This window comes from Gopherus flavomarginatus, chromosome 23 (assembly GCF_025201925.1).
Source record: "Gopherus flavomarginatus isolate rGopFla2 chromosome 23, rGopFla2.mat.asm, whole genome shotgun sequence".
Classification (NCBI taxonomy): domain Eukaryota; kingdom Metazoa; phylum Chordata; order Testudines; family Testudinidae; genus Gopherus; species Gopherus flavomarginatus.
In genome coordinates, this window is record NC_066639.1 from 112,610 (window position 1) to 129,724 (window position 17,115).

The window sequence follows — 17,115 nt, forward strand, 5'->3', positions numbered from 1 at the left end:
CGTGCCTGCCCCACATATTTTGGGCAGTCGGGGGGGTGCCACCGGGCACACCAAGGATCCCGCTTTCCCATGCTTTGCTTACACCGTTATCCAGGAGCCCACCCCGCCAGGCGCCAGGTTTGGGGTGCCCGTGGCCTCACCCTGGGAAACCGCTCACTGGCCCGAAAAGGGGGGGCACTCCCAGGCTCAGTCAGAGCCTAGCACAATGCGGACCCTGAGCTCCCAGCCACAGGTTCGGGTTCTGTCTTTCTCTGCTGCGGCCCAGGGAACCGGCCTCTCCGCCGCTTCACGGCACGTGCACCTTTCCCCGAGGTCCCCAGCCGATGCTGCGGCCAGAAAGGGCTAATGCGACCCAGGAACACGTAAACCGGGGGCTCTCGAGTGGGAGCAGAGAGGGGATTTTACCTGTCGATTTGGCCCTGCTGTGAGCCTGGGTCTGGCTCTGGTGCCCACAATTCAAGGTGGATGCGGATAGATTGGAGAGGGGTTGGAGAAGAGGCTTGAGAAGGATGAGAGGATTCGAAAACCCGCCTTGGCGTGAGAAACGCAAGGAGCGTGCTCAAGGAGATGGATTTGGCCCTGCTGGGATCCTGGGTCTGGCTCTGGTGCCCACAATTCGAGGTGGATGCGGATAGATTGGAGAGGGGTCGGAGAAGAGGTGCGAGAAGGATGAGAGGATTCGAAAACCCGCCTTGGCGTGAGAAACGCAAGGAGCGCGCTCAAGGAGATGGATTTGGCCCTGCTGGGATCCTGGGTCTGGCTCTGGTACCCACAATTCGAGGTGGATGCGGATAGATTGGAGAGGGGTTGGAGAAGAGGCTTGAGAAGGATGAGAGGATTCGAAAACCCGCCTTGGCGTGAGAAACGCAAGGAGCACGCTCAAGGAGATGGATTTGGCCCTGCTGGGATCCTGGGTCCAGCTCTGGTGCCCACAATTCGAGGTGGATGCGGATAGACTGGAGAGGGGTCGGAGAAGAGGCTTGAGAAGGATGAGAGGATTTGAAAACCCGCCTTGGCATGAGAAACGCAAGGAGTGCGCTCAAGGAGATGGATTTGGCCCTGCTGGGATCCTGGGTCTGGCTCTGGTGCCCACAATTCGAGGTGGATGCGGATAGATTGGAGAGGGGTCGGAGAAGAGGCGCGAGAAGGATGAGAGGATTTGAAAACCCGCCTTGGCATGAGAAATGCAAGGAGCACGCTCAAGGAGATGGATTTGGCCCTGCTGGGATCCTGGGTCCGGTTCTGGTGCCCACAATTCGAGGTGGATGCAGATAGATTGGAGAGGGGTCGGAGAAGAGGCTTGAGAAGGATGAGAGGATTCGAAAACCCGCCTTGGCGTGAATCGCCAGGAGTGCGCTGAAGGAGATGGTTAAGGGGGGACAGCTCGATCCCAGTCTACAAGAAGCTACACCAGGACCAAGCTTTTAATAACGGGCTCTTTGGACCAGCCAAGAAAAGTCTGGGGATTTTTAACGGTGACGGTAATTAACCACGGGAACCATTTACCAAGGACCCTGGTGGATTCTCCATCACGCATCATTTTGAAATCAAGGCTGGACGTGCTTCTGAAAGCTCGGCTCTGGGAATTAGTTTGCGGGGGCCATTCTGCAGATCAGACCAGGTGATCACCACGGTCCCGGCCGGCCGGGGTGGGGGAATCTCCAAAACTATGCCCACAAGGATTCTTTCTAGAGTGGAAACTTTAAAATCGGGGCTGGATATCTGCTCGAAAAGGTCAACCGCAGTTCAAGGAGGAACGAACCCAGGGCAGCACCCGGGGCCCTTGCAGGCTGGAATCAATACGACTCCCTGGCCGCGTTCCTCGAAGATATTTAGACCCACGTCTCCTGCGCGTACGGGGCGGTTCGAGCTGCGCCGAAGGCCCGAGAGGATGGGGGGGGAAGCCGGGAGAGCTGTCTCTTTAAAAGCCACATGTTTACAGGAAGGAGCTTGTAAAAACTCGCTCGAGATAAAAAGCAGATAAGAGAATACTTGAAAGAGGCAAACGGTGCCAATGAAATGGGTCCGGCTGACACGGAGCCCGGGGAGGGGGGAAAGGAGCAGCTGAGGATTTCACCCCCTCCAGGCAGCGCAGGGGTTGTTTACACGCCCGGGAACAGCCCGAAGGTCGGCCGGATTTTCGCCCCCAAATACGTCGGGGAAAGCAGCCGTGTCAGCTTTACGTATTGCCACCAATCAAGCTGATTTTTTATTAAAAAAAGACCAATTCATTCTTACTGCGCCATGTAAAAATACGTCCAAGTTTATGACGTGTCGGTGCGGGAAAAATATGAGACTTCTCAAGGCCAAGTCCAAGCCTCCCTTTCGGTGGTCACACCATGCCGAAACCCGGCATTTAGACAGTGCAAACATGGCCCTGATTCTCATACACCAGTGAGAGAAATGGGGGACCCAGCCGTTACCGGCCTGCGCGTCTCAACTCCTTTTGCTCTGGGAGCAGAGAACAAGGAAGGGGTCGGGTCTGCAACTCAGCAGGGTTGCTAGAGAGGCCGGCGAGCCCCCGTGTCTCAGAGCCAGGAGAAGGCACAATGCCAGAGAACGGCCAGCCAGGATCCAGCCATCAGCTCTGGGCCCCTTGGCGCAACCATTTCACAAGTGGCAGGACCCAGACGCCCCAGCCCCAAATGAAAAACTGGGACTTTGATGAAAAAACATCAGAATTTTTAAGCTCCCCCCCGAATCCAGTTTTTAGGAGTCCTCAAAACTCCCATCCAGCTTCCACAGAGCACGTGAAACATCCGCCTTGCGCCCACTTCCTGGGAGCCCCCCAAGGTTGGGAATTTTCGTTGTAGTTCGTGGTAGCGCTTCTGGGTCACCCAGAGGACACCACCCCAGAAGCAGGAGTTCAGCGCGGGCCAGGAGAGGTCAAGCCGGCCGAGCCGGGACACAACACATGAATTATGGCCGGTCAGCGGGTGGCCAACGTCCAGAGGGGAGAGGACCTGGCGAAGAGGCTGAATTGAGGACAGCGGCTGGGAGATACATTAAGAGTTTCCTGCTCCCATGTCTGACCACAAGCCAAAGCCACCACTAGAGGACTGGATGGACAGGGCTTCGCTCAAGCCAAGGACCAGACCCTGCTGGTGCACGGAGAGACGGGTGAGGGACAGTCACGCCTGCACAGACCCTTGGGTTAGGCCAGAAGGACCCGGGAGACCATCTAGCTGGGCTCCTGCAGGCCACATGGCGTCATTCACCCTATACTCCCCGGCTTGGCACGTCTGCCCCCCTGGATCCGAAGACCCCAAGCGACGGGGAAACCTGCAGCCAGCCCCGGGAGCTCCTGGGAGATGTTTGAAAGACGGGATACTCCCAAGCATTTTAGCTGATGCTTTGGCCTGCCTCTTCCACCCCAGCCACCCGCCTCCTGCCGATACCAGGGCACACCCCAGCATCGCTCCCTCTTACAAACCAGAGCCTCGAGGCCGTCCCCCAGCCCCTGGGAAAGGACGTCGCCCCGCAGCACCCAGAGTCCCCCGTCCCCCAGAGCAAAGATCCCTCTCCTAGCCCGCTATTTCCGAACTGGGAGACGGGATCCTGCCCGGGCCCCAGACGATGGCCAAAGGTGGCTAAGATTTGCCACTAATAACCCCCGGGTCTTATCCAGCCAGAGAGCCCCACATGCTTTGCAAAAATCCGCAGCTATTTTCCCGTCCGAATGTCTCCAGCTGCAACTCCCAGCCAGGAAGTTTGGTCTGCCAGGTGGAAGAGCCCCCGGTTATCAAATCCCTGCTCCCCGTGGAGGAACCGCCCCCACGAGCTATTTCAGAGTCGCCGCATCCCAGGTTTGAGTCCCAGTGGTGGTTCCTAGAGGTACAACCTTCCCGGGGGGGTCCGGAGGCACTGGGGGCGGCCCCTTGACTTTGCTACTTTCACACCTTTTTTTAACGGGGTTTTCTCCCTGGAATTTCTTACCCTTTTTACAAGGGGGGGGGATAAATTCCACGGGCTGAAACTACCCACCTCCCCGTGACACAGCAGCAGCAGGGTTTGAACTCTAGCCCTCACCCCAGCCTCCTCTCCAGGACCAGCTCCAGGAGCTGGCGGCCATAGAAGGTTGTTATCTCAAGGAGGAGAAATCAGAACTCAAATCCCGCTGACTTCACAGCTGAGGCGGCGGTTGGCCACTGGGCCCGTGGGAGGAGAGGGGCACAGGCAAAGGTCTCCACCCGCTTTTCGTCTCAGCCCCATCCCGGGACAAAGCCAGACCCCTCCGGGCGAACATCCTGCTGCCTAACAAAGGCTGGCCCCAAACAATCGGCCACATGGGGCGGCTGCCAGCTCCCCCCTCCCCAGCAGCAGCCGCAGGGCCAGGAACAAAAGGGCGATCGCCCGGCTGGCAGGGCCTGCATGCGAGACCCGCCTGCCATGTGAAGGGACCCAGCTGTTTACGCTGCAATCGGCTGGATTGCCATGGGCCGTGCCCGTGTGTTTACTGCTCCTGGCCAGAGTCCGGGGTCCAAGGCGAGCCGCTTATCGCCCGAGAAGTTTATTGGCCAGGAAATGAGCTCTGCCAGGCGAAGAGGGCTGACCGGACGGGATGGGCAGAAAGGGCCCCTCGCCCGTGGCCTCCCGCCTGCAAGGGGCACACAGCTCTGAGGACTCCATCGACTCTAGCTCCCGCCTCCTGCCCGCGGGGAGATGGGGCCCTCTCTCCCAGCCAGCGATTCCCCCCCACCAGCGTGTCCCCCCACATCTGCTCGTGCTGAGCTGGCCGGGAGCGGGCAAAGCCGAGATCCCGCTGTGGGTCAAATCAGAACCAACCTTTATTTACATAGGGAAGGCAGCGGTTAGAGCAGGGACAGGAGGGGTGCGTGTGGGGCGGGGAATCCTGGCGCAAGGGGGCCCGAGACGGAGGAGCCCGGCGGCCGGAGGTCAGACCATGCCCCGGCCCCCTGCAGGGGAACCACTGCCCGAGGCCCGCGCCTCCCCAGCCATCTCCCCCTGCTGCCGGGGAAAGGGGGGCCGGCCGATCGCCCCCCCCACCTCTCTGGCCGAACCCCTATTGCACTGATTACCCCCCCGAGCACGGGGGGAGGAGGATCCCAGGGAGGAGTCGCCACGGAGGGGGAAGATTAGTGACTCGGAGCGAAGTTAGCGCGTGGGCTCCCGGGCCCGGCGGGAGGGGAGAACGGGGGGGCGCTCCGGAGGGCTACGATTTCGACTTGGAGATGGCCAATCCGATGAGGCCGGCCAGGCCGGCCACGCCCAGGGCCATGCCGCCGACGATCGCCATGCCCACCAGGCCGTCTGCGGAGAGAAGACAGGGCTCAGCCGCGGGGGCGGGGCCTCAGCCCGCCAGGCCCCGCCCACCTCTCCCCTCCCCCCCCAGCTGGCGGTGGGGCAATGCATGCTGGGATGCAGAGAGGCACTGGGGCCCGGCTGGGATAACGGGGGACAGGGCCGAGAGGGAGCCTGGATTTCGGGGGGCGGCGGAGGGGGCTCACCTTTCTGCATGGCCTTGTCGATGAGCTTCTCCAGCTCCAATGCCTGCGTGTTCGTGGGCTCCGTCTTCAGCAGCCCCCGGATGTACTTCAGCGCCTGCTCGTACTCCTGGGGGGCAAGGGGGTGGTCAGCACCCACGGTACCTCCCCCCCCGCCCCCCACCCTTCCCCTGGCACAAGCCCCCGCCTGGCTCCTCCCATCCCGTCACCCTCCTCCCACTGATCAGCGTTGAGCATCGCCCCCTCCCTGCTCTGAGCCCCCCGGGGCCCAGCCCTCCTCTCGCCTATCAGCACCTTGGGGTTTATGAGCTGCGGCGGCAGAGTCCATAAACCGGGCCCCGCCCGGCCACAGCCCCAGCTCCGCCGATGAGCCGCCCTGCGATAAGGCGGGGGCGTCCCTGTGCCCGCTCCCCCCGCCGGGATTCAGCACCGGGGGGACCCTGGCCAGGAAAGTTAACCCACTTCCTTTCTGGCCCCCCCAGTCTGCTCCCTGCATCCCTCTGCAGACACGGAGGGGGGGGAAACGGGGCACGGGCCAGGGCGAGCTGGCCCTCGCCCCCTCGTCGGTCCCTGATTTTTGAGGCTCCCCAAGTCCATATAACCCACTCCCTGTGCCCCCCAACCCTGTCCCTGATTTTTGAGGCTCCCCAAGTCCATATAACCCACTCCCTGCGCCCCTCCAGCCTGTCCCTGATCTTTGAGGGTCCCCAAGTCCATATAGCCCGCTCCCTGAACCGCACAACCTGTCCCTGATCTTTGAGGGTCCCCGAGTCCATATAACCCGCTCTCTGCGCCCCTCAGGTCTGTCCCTGATCTTTGAGGGTCCCGAGTTCGTATAACCCGCTCTCTGCGCCCCTCAGGCCTGTCACTGATCTTTGAGGATCCCTGAGTCCATATAACCTGCTCCCTGCATCCCTCGAGGGTACCCGAGCCCGTATAACCCGCGCTCTGCACCCCTCAGGTCTGTCCCTGATCTTTGAGGGTCCCCGAGTCCATATAACCCGCTCTCTGCGCCCCTCAGGTCTGTCCCTGATCTTTGAGGGTCCTGAGTTCGTATAACCCGCTCCCTGCGCCCCTCAGGCCTGTCCCTGATCTTTGAGGGTCTCTGAGTCTATATAACCGGCTCCCTGCGCCCCTCAAGGGTACCCAAGCCCGTATAACCCGCTCTCTGCGCCCCTCAGGCCTGTCACTGATCTTTGAGGATCCCTGAGTCCATATAACCTGCTCCCTGCATCCCTCGAGGGTACCCGAGCCCGTATAACCCACGCTCTGCGCCGCTCAAGCCTGTCCCTGATCTTTGAGGATCCCTGAGTCCATATAACCTGCTCCCTGCATCCCTCGAGGGTACCCGAGCCCGTATAACCCACGCTCTGCGCCGCTCAAGCCTGTCCCTGATCTTTGAGGATCCCTGAGTCTATATAACCTGCTCCCTGCATCCCTCGAGGGTACCCGAGTTCGTATAACCCGCTCCCTGCGCCCCTCAGGCCTGTCCCTGATCTTTGAGGGTCTCTGAGTCTATATAACCAGCTCCCTGCGCCCCTCAAGGGTACCCAAGCCCATATAACCCGCTCTCTGCGCCCCTCAGGCCTGTCCCTGATCTTTGAGGGTCCCTGAGTCTATATAACCGGCTCCCTGCGCCCCTCAAGGGTACCCAAGCCCGTATAACCCGCTCTCTGCGCCCCTCAAGCCTGTCCCTGATCTTTGAGGATCCCTGAGTCCATATAACCTGCTCCCTGCATCCCTCGAGGGTACCCGAGCCCGTATAACCCACGCTCTGCGCCGCTCAAGCCTGTCCCTGATCTTTCAGGGTCCCTAAGTCCATATAACCTGCTCCCTGAGCCCCTCGAGCATGTCCCACCCAGCGCCCAGCCCCTAGGCACAGCTCCCCAAGCCACCCCAGGACCTGAGGGGCAGCCACGCCCCCCACCCCCACACTCACTTTCAGACGGTAATTGGCCACGGCCAGGTAGAAGACGTAGTCCCGCTGCTCCTCCTTGCAGCCTCTGGGCACCAGGTCTAGATGGCAGAGCGGAGACGGGGTTACCGGGGGCTCTGGCTCCAGGCCCCCCTACCCCCCCGATTCAGGGCAAGGCAGCAGGGCCGGGGGGTGGCATCGGGGGAGAACCAGGCAGACAGAACCAAGGAGGGGAGACCCTGGCCAGCCTAGACTTACCCGGGGTCGCCCTGCCAGGCGGCACGGTTCCCAGAGGAGTGGGCAGGCCTGTGCCGGGTGTCTGCCTCAGTGGGCCAGGCCGGGCAGGGCCGGGGCAGGGAACCAGGGGGGAGCGGGCGCAGGGCGTCACTCACCCTCCAGCAGCACGATGCCCTTTCTGATGTCGTCGTTGTATTTGCTGCGCACCAGGCACCAGGCGTATTCGAACTGCGTCCCCTTGGAGACGGTGCCCCCGCTCAGCTCCGCGTTGTACTTCTTCTCAAAGCGCTGCGGGGAGACAGTGGGGTGAGACCCCCACCCACCCGCCAGGACCCGGCTTGGGGGCACACGCCTGCAGGGACCCAGCTTGGGGGCACAAGCGGGGCCAGGGACCCCGGCCTGCAGGGACCCGGCTTGAGGACACATGCGGGGCTAGGGGCAGCGCCAGGAACCCCTCTCCTGCCGGAACCTGGTTTGGGGACACACACGGGGCCAGGGGCAGCGCCAAGAACCCCCACTCGCCGGGACCCAGCTTGGGGACATACGCGGGGCCAGGGGCAGCGCCAGGACCCCCCCTCCCGCCAGGACCCGGCTTGGGGACACACGCAGGGCCGGGGCAGGGCCAGAAACCCCCCTCCTGCCAAAACCTGGTTTGGGGACACAGGCGGGACCAGGGGCAGTGCCAGGAACCCCCCTCCCGCCAGGACCCGGCTTGGGGACACACGCCTGCAGGGACCCGGCTTGGGGGCACAAGCGGGGCCAGGGACCCCGGCCTGCAGGGACCCGGCTTGAGGACACATGCGGGGCTAGGGGCAGCGCCAGGAACCCCTCTCCTGCCGGAACCTGGTTTGGGGACACACGCGGGGCCAGGGGCAGCGCCAAGAACCCCCACTCGCTGGGACCCAGCTTGGGGACACACGCGGGGCCAGGGGCAGCGCCAGGACCCCCCCTCCCGCCAGGACCCGGCTTGGGGACACACGCAGGGCCGGGGCAGGGCCAGAAACCCCCCTCCTGCCAAAACCTGGTTTGGGGACACACGCGGGACCAGGGGCAGTGCCAGGAACCCCCCTCCCGCCAGGACCCGGCTTGGGGACACACGCGGGGCTAGGGGCAGTGCCAGAAACCCCCCTCCTGCCAAAACCTGGTTTGGGGACACACGCGGGACCAGGGGCAGTGCCAGGAACCCCCCTCCCGCCAGGACCCGGCTTGGGGACACACGCGGGGCCGGGGCAGGGCCAGGGACAGCACCGGGAACCCCCACCTGCCGGGCCCCGGCTTGGGGACACACGCAGGGCCAGGGAGAGGGTGGGGGTAAGATGGCAGAGCAGGGCCTGTCACCCCTAACCCTTCATACCCACCCCTAGGTGTACACAGGGGAGAGAAAGGGAGAGAGAGAGACACACACACACTTCCCCCACTCAGGTTCAGGACTCCTAGGTTCTCTCCTCAGTTCCGGGAATGGGGTCTAGTGGTTAGAGCGGGGAACTGGGAGCCAGGACTCCTGGGTTCTCTACCTGGCCCTGGGAGGGGAGTGGAGGCTGGTGGTTAGAGCAGGGGGGGCTGGTTCCCCTCCCTGAGCCAGGGAGAGGAGTGGAGTCTAGCTGGGGAAAGAAGCCAGGATTCCTGGCTCCCAGCCTCTCTGCTCTAACCACTATACCGCGCTCCCCTCCCCAAGCGGGGGGAAGACCCCTGGGAGACCCAGGCTGGGAAAGGATCACCACAGATCCCTAGCCGGGAGCATTTCTGTCCCGGAGCCTGTCTCCCTCCTGGACTGGGCCAGGCTCCAAGAGGAACAAACTCCCTCTGATTCCGGGTCTCTGATGTCACATTTCACCCGAGCCAAACCACACACTCAGCTACTGCACCGGGCGCGGCGGAGCCACGGGCGGCTGGGCCAATCCCGCCCCTGCTCGGCCCAGGGTACCAGCCTCCACCACCCCCGCGCTCCTGCGTGTCTGAATGCCTGGTATTCACACCCTGCCTGCTGCCAAGCCGGGAGGGGCTGCAAAGGGCTTGGGAGGAGAGGATTCAAATTCAAAACCATCTGGACAACCTGGAGAAAAGGTCTGATGTACACAGGATGAAAATTCAAGAAGGAGAAATGCAAAGTGCTCCACGGCGGAAGGACCAAGCAGTCGCGCACACACAAAAGGGGAAAGGACGGCCTAGGAAGAAGAACGGCGGAAACGGATCGGGGGGTCACAGCGGATCTCAAGCGAAATAGGAGTCAGTGTGACGCTGTTGCAAAACAAGCGAACATCATTCTGGGCTGTATCAGCAGGAACGTTGCAAGCAAGACACGAGACGCCATTGCCCCGCTTTCTCCACACTGATTAGGCCTCAGCTGGAGCAGTGCGGCCAGTTCTGGGCACCACGTTTCAGGGAAGATGTGGCCACATTGCAGCGAGTTCAGAGAAGAGCCACAAAACTGATTCAAGGTCTAGAAAACATGAAAAAAAAAAATGTGCACTGTTTAGTGTGGGGAAGAGAAGCCTGAGAGGGGACATGACCACAGTTTTCAAGTGCATAGAAGGTTGTTACAAGGAGGTGGGAGAAAAATTGTTCTCAACCTCTGAGGACAGAACAAGAAGCAATGGGCTTAAATTGCAGCAAGGGCGGTTTAGGTTGGACATTAGGAAAAACTCCCTAACTGTCAGGGTGGCTAAGCACTGGAATAAATTGCCCAGGGAGATTGTGGAATCTCCATCACTGGGGATATTTAATAGCAGGCTGGACAAACACCTGTCAGGGATTGTCTAGATAATATTGAGTCCTGCCTTGAGTGCAGGGGATGGGACTAGACAACCTCGCGAGGTCCCTTCCAGTCCTACGATTCTGTAATCATCACTCAACGCATGCCTGGCGAAGGTGCCTTTGAAACCCTCCCCCCACTAATTGTTTGCTGATCGTTAATCCCCTTGCGGGATGGCATTAAGCATTACGAACCTAGGCCAGAACGATACCTGGCTTGCAAACACGGCAGAGCGAGTCGTTCAACAGGTCCGGCCTAAACAGAGGAACGTGCGTTTGATTTGCTGACCAGCCTGATACTCGGGCCTAAGCCAACCAAGGTCCGTGTTTCCGGGCGATGGAGAAGCGAAGCAAAGGTCACATTTTGGGAACAAATATGTGATCTTGACATTATGCCTTTATTTCATCCGGTCCACGCCTCAGGCCCGAGAATATTCAGCGACATCTGAGCCACCGACCAAGAATGACGGACCCATACGCTCTCGTCTGGCCCACAGCAACGGGCCCTGCCATTGACTCGCCAGCCCGGTGCTCCATCTTCCCGAGACGGACTTTTTCCCTATTTTCCCAACCAGAAAGAAAAGCAGGAGGATGCAGGAGGTGAGACTGGGAGGACCTGGGAGCTCAGTGGCACGAAAAACAACAAAAGGCCACTGCAAAGATGTGGCCAAATTTTAAAAAACTAACCAGGGAATCCCCCGTCACTGGAGGTTTAGACAAACAGAATTTCCCCATCGGCGGCCAGGTTTTCCATCCGGATGGGCTGCTTTTTCCTCAGATCCGCTCTAGTTCAAGCAGGAATTCCGGGCAGCGATCCGGCCGGTGTCAGACGGGTGGTTATCTGGGGGGCACTGGGGCCGTGGGATCTACGAATACAGGGAGCTCGGCGATCCTTGAGCTCTGTAGCCCCCTCGATCCATAGCCAGCCCCCGCCATGGCCAGCGTCACTGCAGCGTTAGCCGACACTTTCCCATAATTCCCAGGGAAGAGATCAGGGGATGTCTCAGCTCACCTTGGTAAAAAGAACCACAAGGTTACGCCCCTTGAAGTCCTAGCAACAGACACGGGGGGTGGCACAGCCCCAGAGAGGACCCGGTAAGTTGAGGGCGGCCGCTCGGCCCGTGGTGCCGATGGCCTGGGCTTCAGGGACACAGGCCCCAAGCCCGGGGCCGCTGCAGAACTCGAGGACTAGAACCTGCCCGTCTGCAAATCCACTTCGGCGTGGGCTAGACCGTCACTTTGGGCCTTCCTTCACGGGCCACGGCGGAGAAGGCTTGCCAGCACGCTCCTTGCGGTTCTGAATGACGCCAACCACTGGAATCCAATCTCATGCTTCAGGGGCTCACCCGCCGGGGTCAGGAAGGAATTCCTGGCTACCACGCACAACCGGCCGGCTGGATTCACTAGGGGTTGGGGTTGCCTTCCTCTGAATCCTCCACGACTGGCGAGGGGATGCGGCAGAAGGCGGGACAGCAAAGCCTCTTTCTAGCGACCCGGTTCTTGCTCATAAGTTCGGGGCCCAGCCGATCCCCAGAGCGGGGCTCAGGAGGGGATTTCCCCCAGATTGGCAGGGATGTTGGGGTTGGGGGGTCTCGCCCAGGTCTCTCCCGCGCAGGGAACAATTGAGTCTCCTGAGGATTGAAATGTTCGGTCTGGCCTGGGCTACCCAGGTCAGTCTCGATGCTCTAACAGGGCCTTGTAGGAAAGTCTCCCCCTGCCTCCACTTCCCTGCCCCTGGCGCCCTCCTCCCATCCCAGCTGCTACAGCGACTGGCAGATGAACAATTGACCCTGCAGCCTTCCGCCCCACGGAGATTAATAGGGGATTTCCCCTCCCCAGGCTTCCCCATTCCCCACCCTCGGCATGCCCGGCAGAGGTGGCGCCGGGTCCGTATCTGGAAGGCCGTTTTTACGATCAGCCGTCCCGCCCTTGCCAAGTGAGAGCTGGCAGCTTTGACGGTGCCACCGGGCACCCGCCTGACCCCCACACTCCCGCCCTAACGCTGGGTTTGATAAACAGAGCGGAGAGGAGAGGCCCGGCCGGTCGAGGAAGTCAGACGACGACTGAGAAATGCTCTTCTCATTGTAGGCTTCCCCCGCCCCGCTCCATGGAGGAAATTAAACCCGGATTCCTTTGTTTCAACACCCCCACGCTTGCAACACCACGGCACCGGAGCTGGGACATTCCAACCAAGGGTATCGGTGCGAGCCCTGCCGGGCCGCCCGCTCGCGGCGCTCCCCGCTGGCCACCTGCCATTCTCCCAGGCGGGCGGCGCGGCCTAGCAGACGGAGCCCCGGGACCGCCGGACACCCGGGATCTAGTCCCAGCTCTGTTGGGTGACCGCTTCCCCCCTTCTGTGCCTCAGTTTCCCTCGTCTGGAAAACAGAGAGAAGAATCCTGACCTTTGTGAAGCCCCGGGGATTATTTTAAACCAACCGCCCCACAAAGCGAGTGACTAAGCAGGCGTCGGGGCAGACTGGCCGACTCTGAGCTTTCTGGAAGAGAAGCCGGTGACTGGGCTCCATCTGGGGGAAGCGAGCCCGGGAAGGTCCCTTGCCGGTCTCCAAGCCCAGGCCCAACGGCCAGGGGCCGTGTGGGTTTGCTCAGAGGACACGAAGGGTTCGTTAGAGCCTCGCTCCCCGGGGGGAAAGCCCAGTTAAACCACAAAGGGCTGGGGGCTGGAGGCTGGGGGGCAGCCCAGATCGGGCTGGAGGGGAGCTGCAGACCAGGGGGCAAAATGCGGAGCCAGAGGAACGCCGGTTTCTCCGTCTACATCGGGGTGGGCAAAGTTTTTGGCCCAAGGGCCACATCGGGGGTTGCAAAACGGTATGGAGGGCCGGGCAGGGAAGGCTGTGCCCCGCAAACAGCCTGGGCCCCGCCCCATCTGCCCCATCCCGCTCCCTGACTGCCCCCTTCAGAACTCCTGACCCATCCAACCCTCCTGCTCCTTGTCCCCTGAGCACCCCTTCCTGGGACCCTGCCCCCTATCCACCCCCCTGCTCCTTGTCCTCTGAGCACCCCTTCCTGGGACCCTGTCCCCCATCCAACCCCCCTGCTCCTTGTCCCCTGAGCACCCCCTTCTGGGACACTGCCCCCTATCCAACCCCCCCTGCTCCTTGTCCCCTGAGCACCCCCTCCTGGGACCCTGCCCCCTATCCAACCCCCCTGCTCCTTGTCCCCTGAGCACCCCCTCCTGGGACCCTGTCCCCCATCCAACCCCCCTGCTCCTTGTCCCCTGAGCACCCCCTCCTGGGACCCTGCCCCCATCCAACCCCCCTGCTCCTTGTCCCCTGAGCACCCCTTCCTGGGACCCTGCCCCCTATCCACCCCCCCTGCTCCTTGTCCTCTGAGCACCCCTCCTGGGACCCTGCCCCCTATCCAACCCCCCTGCTCCTTGTCCCCTGAGCACCCCCTCCTGGGACCCTGCCCCCCATCCAACCCCCCTGCTCCTTGTCCCCTGAGCATCCCCTTCTGGGACCCTGCCCCCATCCAACCCCCTGCTCCTTGTCCTCTGAGCACCCCCTCCTGGGACCCTGCCCCCCATCCAACCCCCCTGCTCCTTGTCCCCTGAGCACCCCCTCCTGGGACCCTGCCCCCCATCCAACCCCCCTGCTCCTTGTCCCCTGAGCACCCCCTTCTGGGACCCTGCCCCCATCCAACCCCCTGCTCCTTGTCCCCTGAGCACCCCCTCCTGGGACCCTGCCCCCCATCCAACCCCCCTGCTCCTTGTCCCCTGAGCACCCCCTCCTGGGACCCTGCCCCCTATCCAACCCCCCTGCTCCTTGTCCCCTGAGCACCCCCTCCTGGGACCCTGCCCCCTATCCACCTCCCCTGCTCCTTGTCCCCTGAGCACCCCCTCCTGGGACCCTGCCCCCTATCCAACCCCCCTGTTCCTTGTCCCCTGAGCACCCACTCCTGGGACCCTGCCCCCTATCCAACCCCCCTGCTCCTTGTCCCCTGAGCACCCCCTCCTGGGACCCTGCCCCCCATCCAACCCTCCTGCTCCTTGTCCCCTGAGCACCCCCTCCTGGGACCCTGCCCCCTATCCAACCCCCCTGCTCCTTGTCCTCTGAGCACCCCCTCCTGGGACCCTGCCCCCTATCCACCCCCCTGCTCCTTGTCCCCTGAGCACCCCTCCTGGGACCCTGCCCCCTATCCACCCCCCCTGTTCCTTGTCCCCTGACCGCCCCCTCCTGGGACCCTGCCCCCATCCAACACCCCTGCTCCTTGTCCCCTGAGCACCCCCTCCTGGGACCCTGCCCCCTATCCAACCCCCCTGCTCCTTGTCCCCTGAGCACCCCCTCCTGGGACCCTGCCCCCTATCCAATCCCCCTGCTCCTTGTCCCCTGAGCACCCCCTCCTGGGACCCTGCCCCCTATCCACCTCCCCTGCTCCTTGTCCCCTGAGCACCCCCTCCTGGGACCCTGCCCCTTATCCAACCCCCCTGCTCCTTGTCCCCTGAGCACCCCCTCCTGGGACCCTGCCCCCTATCCAACCCCCCTGCTCCTTGTCCCCTGAGCACCCCCTCCTGGGACCCTGCCCCCTATCCAACCCCCCCTGCTCCTTGTCCTCTGAGCACCCCCTCCTGGGACCCTGCCCCCTATCCAACCCCCCTGCTCCTTGTCCCCTGAGCACCCCCTCCTGAGACCCTGCCCCTATCCACCCCCCTGCTCCTTGTCCCCTGAGCACCCCCTCCTGGGGACCCTGCCCCCTATCCAACCCCCCTGCTCCTTGTCCCCTGAGCACCCCCTCCTGGGACCCTGCCCCCTATCCAACCCCCCTGCTCCTTCTCCCCTGAGCACCCCCTCCTGGGACCCTGCCCCCTATCCAACCCCCCTGCTCCTTCTCCCCTGAGCACCCCCTCCTGGGACCCTGCCCCCATCCAACCCCCCTGCTCCTTGTCCCCTGAGCACCCCCTCCTGGGACCCTGCCCCCTATCCAACCCCCCTGCTCCTTGTCCCCTGAGCACCCCCTCCCGGGACCCTGCCCCCTATCCAACCCCCCTGCTCCTTGTCCCCTGAGCACCCCCTCCTGGGACCCTGCCCCCTATCCAACCCCCCTGCTCCTTGTCCCTGAGCACCCCCTCCTGGGACCCTGCCCCCTATCCAACCCCCCTGCTCCTTGTCCCTGAGCACCCCCTCCTGGGACCCTGCCCCCTATCCAACCCCCCTGCTCCTTGTCCCCTGAGCACCCCCTCCTGGGACCCTGCCCCCCATCCAACCCCCCTGCTCCTTGTCCCCTGAGCACCCCCTCCTGGGACCCTGCCCCCTATCCAACCCCCCTGCTCCTTGTCCCTGAGCACCCCCTCCTGGCACCCTGCCCCCATCCAACCCCCTGCTCCTTGTCCCCTGAGCACCCCCTCCTGGGACCCTGCCCCCTATCCAACCCCCCTGCTTCTTGTCCCCTGAGCACCCCCTCCTGGGACCCTGCCCCCCATCCAACCCCCCTGCTCCTTGTCCCCTGAGCACCCCCTCCTGGGACCCTGCCCCCTATCCACCCCCCCTGCTCCTTGTCCCCTGAGCACCCCCTCCTGGGACCCTGCCCCCTATCCAACCCCCCTGCTCCTTGTCCCCTGAGCACCCCCTCCTGGGACCCTGCCCCCCATCCAACCCCCCTGCTCCTTGTCCCCTGAGCACCCCCTGCTGGGACCTTGCCCCCCATCCAACCCCCCTGCTCCTTGTCCCCTGAGCACCCCCTGCTGGGACCTTGCCCCCTATCCAACCCCCCTGCTCCTTGTCCCCTGAGCACCCCCTCCTGGGACACTGCCCCCCATCCAACCCCCCTGCTCCTTGTCCCCTGAACCCCCCCTCCTGGGACCCTGCCCCCATCCAACCCCCCTGCTCCTTGTCCCCTGAGCACCCCCTCCTGGGACCCTGCCCCCTATCCACCCCCCCTGCTCCTTGTCCGCTGAGCACCCCCTCCTGGGACCCTGCCCCCTATCCAACCCCCCTGCTCCTTGTCCTCTGAGCACCCCCTCCTGGGACCCTGCCCCCTATCCACCCCCCCTGCTCCTTGTCCCCGGAGCACCCCCACCTGGGACCCTGACCCCATCCAACCCCCCTGCTCCTTGTCCCCTGAGCACCCCCTCCTTGGACCCTGCCCCCTATCCACCCCCCTGCTCCTTGTCCCCTGAGCACCCCCTCCTGGGACCCTGCCCCTTATCCAACTCCCCTGCTCCTTGTCCCCTGAGCACCCCCTCCTGGGACCCAGCCCCCTATCCAACCCCCCCTGCTCCTTGTCCCTGAGCACCCCCTCCTGGGACCCTGCCCCCTATCCAACCCCCCTGCTCCTTGTCCCCTGAGCACCCCCTCCTGGGACCCTGCCCCCTATCCAACCCCCCTGCTCCTTGTCCCCTGAGCACCCCCTCCTGGACCCTGCCCCCCTATCCAACCCCCCTGCTCCTTGTCCCCTGAACCCCCCCTCCTGGGACCCTGCCCCCTATCCAACCCTCCTGCTCCTTGTCCCTTGAGCACCCCCCTCCTGGGACCCTGCCCCCTATCCAACCCCCCTGCTCCTTGTCCCCTGAGCACCCCCTACTGGGACCCTGCCCCCTATCCAACCCCCCTGCTCCTTGTCCCCTGAGCACCCCCTCCTGGGACCCTGCCCCCTATCCAACCCCCCTGCTCCTTGTCCTCTGAGCACCCCTTCCTGGGACCCTGCCCCCCTATCCAACCCCCCTGCTCCTTGTCCTCTGAGCACCCCCTCCTGGGACCCTGCCCCCTATCCAACCCCCCTGCTCCTTGTCCC

The 17,115-nt window shown here is 63.2% G+C and overlaps 1 protein-coding gene across 1 annotated transcript in view; it reads right to left on the reverse strand.

The window, feature by feature from the left end:
* Positions 1-4,769: 4,769 nt before the first annotated feature.
* Positions 4,770-17,115, reverse strand: part of FIS1 (fission, mitochondrial 1) — a 45,445-nt gene continuing 33,099 nt past the window's right edge. The window contains exons 2-5 of the mRNA XM_050933220.1: positions 7,773-7,905; positions 7,405-7,481; positions 5,469-5,574; positions 4,770-5,271 (exon numbers count right to left, since the gene is read on the reverse strand). Coding sequence (XP_050789177.1) covers positions 5,174-5,271; positions 5,469-5,574; positions 7,405-7,481; positions 7,773-7,905 — 414 coding nt within the window. The 3' untranslated portion in view covers positions 4,770-5,173. The remainder of the gene's footprint in view (positions 5,272-5,468; positions 5,575-7,404; positions 7,482-7,772; positions 7,906-17,115) is intronic.